This window comes from Macaca thibetana, chromosome X, assembly GCF_024542745.1.
Source record: "Macaca thibetana thibetana isolate TM-01 chromosome X, ASM2454274v1, whole genome shotgun sequence".
Lineage (NCBI taxonomy): Eukaryota > Metazoa > Chordata > Mammalia > Primates > Cercopithecidae > Macaca > Macaca thibetana.
The window spans coordinates 148,403,982-148,410,448 of record NC_065598.1 but is presented as its reverse complement, the minus strand read 5'-3'; the positions used below and the strand labels follow the sequence as shown (position 1 = coordinate 148,410,448).

At 61.2% G+C, this 6,467-nt stretch overlaps 1 protein-coding gene across 1 annotated transcript; it reads right to left on the bottom strand.

Moving 5' to 3' along the window:
• Positions 1-926: 926 nt before the first annotated feature.
• Positions 927-4,551, bottom strand: DUSP9 (dual specificity phosphatase 9). The gene is made up of 3 exons (XM_050775379.1): positions 3,961-4,551; positions 2,546-3,001; positions 927-2,277 (listed from the first exon to the last, which is right to left on the bottom strand). The coding sequence occupies exons 1-3, from the start codon at positions 4,331-4,333 to the stop codon at positions 1,952-1,954; spliced, it is 1,155 nt and encodes a 384-aa protein (XP_050631336.1). The 5' UTR covers positions 4,334-4,551; the 3' UTR covers positions 927-1,951.
• Between the last annotated feature and the right edge of the window lie 1,916 nt (positions 4,552-6,467).

Genomic DNA, 6,467 nt, shown 5'->3' with positions numbered 1-6,467 from the left:
GCCCAGAGGATTCGCATCATTTCTCACCTCATCACCTTGCTCTTCCTTTCCTACTAGCTCAGCCATTCACACAAATGCCTTTAGATTGCCCCCAACATCTTGTGGGTTCTGGGCCACATTGCTCCCAAAGTCTCCGCAGCTTTCTCGGGCTGTGCTTGCTCCCCGCCACCCTCCAGTTGCCCTTTCCCTCTGCTACATCTCCATGGTGTAGCATGGTTATAGACCCCGGAAGCTACGGTGTGGAGAAGGCATTGGCAGTGTCCCAAGATGAGGAGAGGTGCAGTTCACCTCTGTCCCTTTAGGTGGCCTGTTGGTCTCCATGTTCTCCATGGGGTTCTTCTAGTCCCCAGCCTGGGCTTTGCAGCCCAAATTCCACAGCCAGAGAACCACAACACTCACATGTGCCAGTCTGCCCACACCCCTCCCTGTCACTCTCAGGATGCCACCCAGCCGTGGCAGCCCTCAGGTTCCAGGCAGGGCTCCGGGCTGACTTGGCCGGTGTCTCAGGGATCACTTGTGAGTGCTGGGTCCTCGCTTTTCTGCTCTGTCCATGGCAGTGGACATCTATGGCATAACTGCAGTGCTGTGACTGTTGCATGTATCATTTCTTCCCCCACTAGAAAGTCTGCTCTGAGCAGGCAGAGCTCACTGCTGCAACCCAGTCCCCCGACAGTGTGTGGCACAGACTAGGGGTTCAAATGGAGGTGAATGAATGTGCAACTCAGAGCTTGGGCCAGCGGGCAGTGTAAGCACAATATGGGAAATGATAACATGGGGCGGGGAGTGGGGTGGTGCTTGAGTCCCTGGCCAGCCCGACACACCCCCCTTTCCACCATGGGCAGTCCAGAGAGACCAAGAGGGCCTCCTTCCCCACCTTCCCCCAAACCCTCCAAGGTGCTCAGGAGGTAGCTTGCCTCTCTACTCAGTATCTTAAATAAACTGTTTATTCAGAAGGAATAATTAAAGAAAGCAACTGTGATATGGATTACAAAAACAAATAAGCATAGCTCCTCTCCAGGCTCCAGGGTGAGATGGCCCCGTGCCGCAAAGACTGCCAGCCCTGGGCTGGGTGAATCAGTGGGCTAGCATGTGTGTGTGAGTGCCGACACGCGCGCACACACACGCACACCCGCCACCCACAGGGGTGTGGACAGAAATGAATGACTGTGTGTGTCTGCAGCTTGGCCCCTTCCCCAGCCCCCAAAGTAGCAGCGGCTGTGTGGGCCCCGCAGCAGCAAAAGTGAGGCCTTCTTCTTCCCCTCCCCCTCCCCAGCTCTCGCTCTGAGACCCCATCTCCTCCGGCAGCAGTTTGACCACCCTCACTCACAAAGAGCCCCAGTGATCCCGTCAAGACATCTGGGGGAAGAGGGAAAAAAAAAAGCCCACCAGATGTGTGGCCAGGAACCTGCCCAGTCGCTCCTAGGCCATGGATGCAGGCAGCCACTGCACCTCTGGGTCCCCATTCCCTGGGAGGCCCCAGCCCCGAGAGGCCCAAGCCCTTGGTGGAGAAACAGGGAGGTGACAACACCAGTGATGGCAAACTCCTCTCCCCCAAGCAACCATATGGGGACAGGGGAGGGACTGGGAGCCAGTCCCTGTGGCAACAAGGTGAGACACACCCTTCCTGAAGGAGGAAGCGCAGGGAGGTGCAGGGCCCAGCCGAGCTGGCCGAGCACCCAGGGCCGGGGCTGGGGCCTGGACAACCACCTGGAGAGGGAACCCCCACCCCCATCCCGCAAAGCAAAAAGTAACAGTCGCAGAAGAGGCAGGCTCAGAGCAGCCCTGCCGTAGGCACGTTGATTAGGACGCCAGCCCGCGTGAGGTATTGCGCTCTCCCCCCAGCACCCTGCTCAGGCCGAGCCCTCCCGCCCTCCCCTCCCTTGCCGCACGAGTGGGCAGGGACACCCGTGGGTGGGGGTGGGGCAGGGGCCGGCCCGCCGGCCACTGGGCCCTAGGTGGGGGCCAGCTCGAAGGCGCCATCACTGGTGGGGGTGGTGAAGAAGGAGGGCGGGTCAGAGGCCATGGATGCCTGCCCCCCACTGCCCTGCTCCTGTGAGCGGCGCTCCTCCAGCCGCAGGCTGCGCTCAAAGTCCAGCAACTGCCCCATGAAGTTGAAGTTGGGGGAGATGTTAGACTTCTTTCTCTTGACCAGGTCATAGGCATCGTTGAGAGAGAGGTGGAGCTTCTGCATGAGGTAGGCCACAGTGACGGTGACAGAACGGCTGACCCCCGCCAGGCAGTGGACGAGCACCCCGCAGTTCTGGGACAAGGCCTCATCTAGATGGGGCAGGACAGGGCCCGGGAGACCCCGAGGGCAAGCGTGTGTGAGGCCGAGGCCTTCCGAAGACCCCGCCCTGCCCCCTGAGCCAGATGGCCACGGCCTGGAGTTTTCGCTGGTGGCCTCTGGGGGCTGCCCTAGCTCTGCCTGTCCCCTAGAAGTGCCACCCTGGCTTTTGGCTCTGGGAATGGCAGCTGGGCTTGGGAGGAGTGCTCACAAGGGGGAGGCCAGAGCAGGTCTTGGGGAGGGCGGGTGGGGCGGACTCACCGATGAACTCAATAGCCTCCGGGAAGAACTGCGACAGGTTCTGGCTCCAGTGGTCGGAGATGGGGATCTGCTTGTAGTGAAAGTCGCCATTCTTCTCGAAGAAGTTTGGGAGGTTGGGGGTGACATTGAGGATGTAGCGGATGCCCAGTTTGGCCAGGCTCTCCAAGTTGGCGGAATCCCGGGCACTGCCCAGATAGAGGTTGGGCAGGATCTGGACAGGGAAGGATGCCCGCAGCCCCACTGGCGGGGGTGTGGCACCCTCCGAATCCAGGCCACAGCTCATGGAGTCGCGGTCAGCCTCGGATTCCGCATCAGAGCAGTCGGAGCCCAGGCACAGACTGCCCAACCCCACTACAGGCACCGGACTGGGCACCGGGGCCATGCTGGAGCCGGCACGGCCACTAAGGCTGGTCTCACACAGGTGAGGGCACTCGGCCTGGAATCTGCTGAAGCCACCTGTGGGGGAGAGGGCATGGGGCCTGCTGACCTGGCCTCCTGGGCAGCCAAGTACCTCTGTCTGGGGCTGGGGAGCTGACCCTAGACAACTTGGAGGGTTTGCAAATGTTCCTAAAAGGAACACAAAACCCAGCAGCTTGGTGTGTCCTGGTGCCACGTGGAGCCCTAGCCACCCTCACTCAGCACTCTCGGCCACTGCTCTGGACAGCAAGTGCCCACTGCAGCTGCTGGGGCTGCAAGAAGCTGGGCTCACGCTGAACCACCGGAGAGGATCTTACACCCCTAGGGTCAAGCTGAGGCAGGTGTGAGGGCTCAACAGAGCTGAGATATACTGCCAGCCTTAGGGAGGACTGTGGCCATCAGTTAAAGAAAAGGAAGTTCTCTGCCTGGGCATGTCCTGACCCTCAGGGATGAAGTGGGACCCCAAGATGTGGGGAACTTGGGGGAGAATGTGACATTCCACCAGAATGGTTCTAAAGTCTCAAGAAGCCAGCATCTCTATTTACAGATACTATTTCCCCGGGCTGGAAACCTGACACTTTATATGCTGTTCAGGAGGCTAAGGTGGGAGGATCGCTTGAGCCCAGGAGGCTTCAGTGAGCCGTGATTGCACCAATGCTGTCTGACCCCTGCCTCCCTTGCTCATTTGCTGAGCAGGTGGGAGAGGTGGCGATACCCTTGCCGAGACCCTGGGGAGCCCACACTTTCTACTTCGCTCTTGAGCATCCTGAGAACTAGCTCAGGTCAGGCCAATTCTCCCCATTTTCCAGGCTCAGAGACTGGGCTGCCGAGGGTAAAGAACTTGCCCACGGTCACACTCAGGCTTCCCTCCTCTCAAAGCAGCCTGGCAGGTCATCAGAGGAGGGGGGCCTCAACTCGCTTTGGAAAAAAAGAAGTGGGGCTGGCCTAAGGTCAAATGAATCCCAAACGCCCTGGAAGGAGGGCCCCGCGGCACCTACCCTGAAGGTAGTAGGCCAGGTAGCCTTCCTCTCGCAGCTTCTGCAGCAGGGTGCCCAGCACCGACTCGGCCTCCCACTCCTCGGCCTCGGCCTCTGCCTCCCCGCGCCGGCGCCGGCCCCCACCCTGGTCGTACAGGAGCACCGGGGCAGGTGGGGGCGGCTGCAGCGGCGGCCCGGGCAGGAGCGCGCGCACCGACAGGCTGCCCCTTCGCAGGCGGCGCAGCAGCAGCGCCGGCAGTGCCACGCTCAGCGCCCCACCGATGCGCGCCGACTCGTACAGCTCGCGGCTACGGCAGTCCAGGAGCAGGAGCCGCGGTCGCGGGGGCGACAGCTCCCGGCGCAGCCACAGGCACGAGCGGCCCAGACCCTCCATGGGCGATCGGCTCCCTACACGCCGGGCCACGGGCGCTGCGGAGAGAGAGAAGGCACAGTGTGAGCTCCCGGAGGGCCGAGGGGGCTCAGACTTGAAGCTCGCCCTGCGTCCTGAAGGCGGGAGCCCAGGGTCCCCCACCGTGAGGACTCCCAACAAGGCGCCCCAAGAAAACCCCCAGGCAGCAGCTTGGCCCGGGGAAGGGTCCTCGAGAAGAGGGCTGAGCGACTAACTGCCCCTTCGAGGCTCATCCCTGAGGCCGCAGCCGCCTCCCTCCATACCGCCTTTCTGCTCCTCTCTCGGCCTTCTCGCGAATGCTCCCCAAGTTCGAGCTTCCGACTCTGGTTGGGGGTGTGCGTGTGAGGGGTGCCAGTTCGAGGCCTAGATCTCCCCCACGGCCAGGTGGGCCAGGAGAACAGAGGAGGCGCCGAGGTTCTGGGCCTCAGCGAGTCCTCTCAGAGGTGACCTGGCCCCCGGTCCCCCATCTCCCCCACCCCTAGGAGAGAACAAAAGGAGAGAGACCTGGAGCGAAATCCGGAGGTGGACGACCGCGCGTGGACGTTCTGGCCACGGTCACTGCCACTGCGGAACGCGGGGCGCCGTCCCGGGGCAGGGAGTCCCCAGGCCTGGCCGCCAGGAGAAGGCGGGGCGGCGGTACAGGCTTGCACGTGGAAGCCGAGCCCCGCGCAGCCCGCGCACTGGCCGCTTCCTGGCAGCCGGACCCAGCTTCCACTTTGGAAACTGCCTTCGGACGTGGAGTTACAACTCCGAGGGGCGGGCCGGGGCGGGGCTCCGGGGGCGGGCCCGGGGGGCCGGTGAGCCAACGGGTGCTAGCCGAAGCAGTCGGGTGGGACCTGCGAGTCGGCTGAGCTGGGGCTTCCACCGAGGCGGGACGGGGTCGGGGCAGAGGCCAAGGGCAGGTCAGGGGCCCAGCAGGGGACCAGCTGCGGCTCCCCTGGCCGGCGCCAGCCTGGCCTGGGAGGCAGGGGGAGGGGTGGGGACCAGAGCCCAGCCCCTCTGCCGCGGAAGCTGCCTCCAACCCAACTCACTAGGTGATACTGGACCATCTTCTCCCCTTCCTGGATCTCAGTGGCCGCATCTCTGTAATGGGCTCATAGCTACCAGCTTGGGCAAACATGGGATGCCACCGAAATCACGGAGGGGAGGAGGAAGCAGGACCAGAAACTAGTGCAACTTTGTCCCAGAGCTCTGCTGCAGGGCAAGGCAGGCAGGAGCAGCTCCTGAATACCTCCCAACCCCAGCCTGCTTCACTCGCACAGGACAGGCCAAAAGCATCCAGGAGCCCTGAGTTCCCAGCCCTAAACTGGGGCATTCTGGTCTTATCACATTACTGATCCTAAGAGTCACCCCTGTCTCCCCACTCTGCCTCCTTCCCTTAACCCCGCTTCGGCTGATCAAAGTGGAGAGAAGTAGTTTCTACCTAAATATCTCTCACATCCACGCCTCTCTCTCCTGTCCCCTGCCCTAGCCAAGGGCTCAAATTCATCAGCTTTAGGCCAGGTCACTGTCATGTCTTGCACAACAGTCTCCCTGCCTCTGGGCCTGCAACGACCTGCCCTCCACCCTGCCCTGCCCAGCCCTGCCCAATGTCAGAATGCCATCCACTCAACCAAGGCTGGCGGCCTCCATCCTTTCCTCTATGGGCACAACAGGAGGGACAGATCCACAGGCAGCAAGAGCACTGGACAAGGTCTCAGGTGTGGTGAGCACTGAGGCAGGAGACCAGGGTCAGGGGGAGGTGTCCACAATGCTGATCTGGCTAAAAGTCCCTTCTCTGCTTAAAGCCCAACAAAAGCAAATAACAGTGTTGAAGGAAAATGTACAATAGATAAGATAAAGCTCATACCCAACCAAAAGGTTAAGACCCCTGTAGATAAATGGGCAAAGAACCTGAAAACACTGCATACTGCAGGAAGGAGGGAATGTGGTGGCCTAACAAATATTTGGGGGAAGGTTCAACTTCAGGCGTAGAAGGAAAGCAACTCCAATAAACAAGTAACAACGACCAAGGAGGTAACACTTCCCACCTACCGCGTTAGAAATGTTCTCATTTTTGAGAACACGCAGTGCTGGCAAGATTGCTGTGAAATCAGCGTGCTGTTCAACTGTTGCAGGG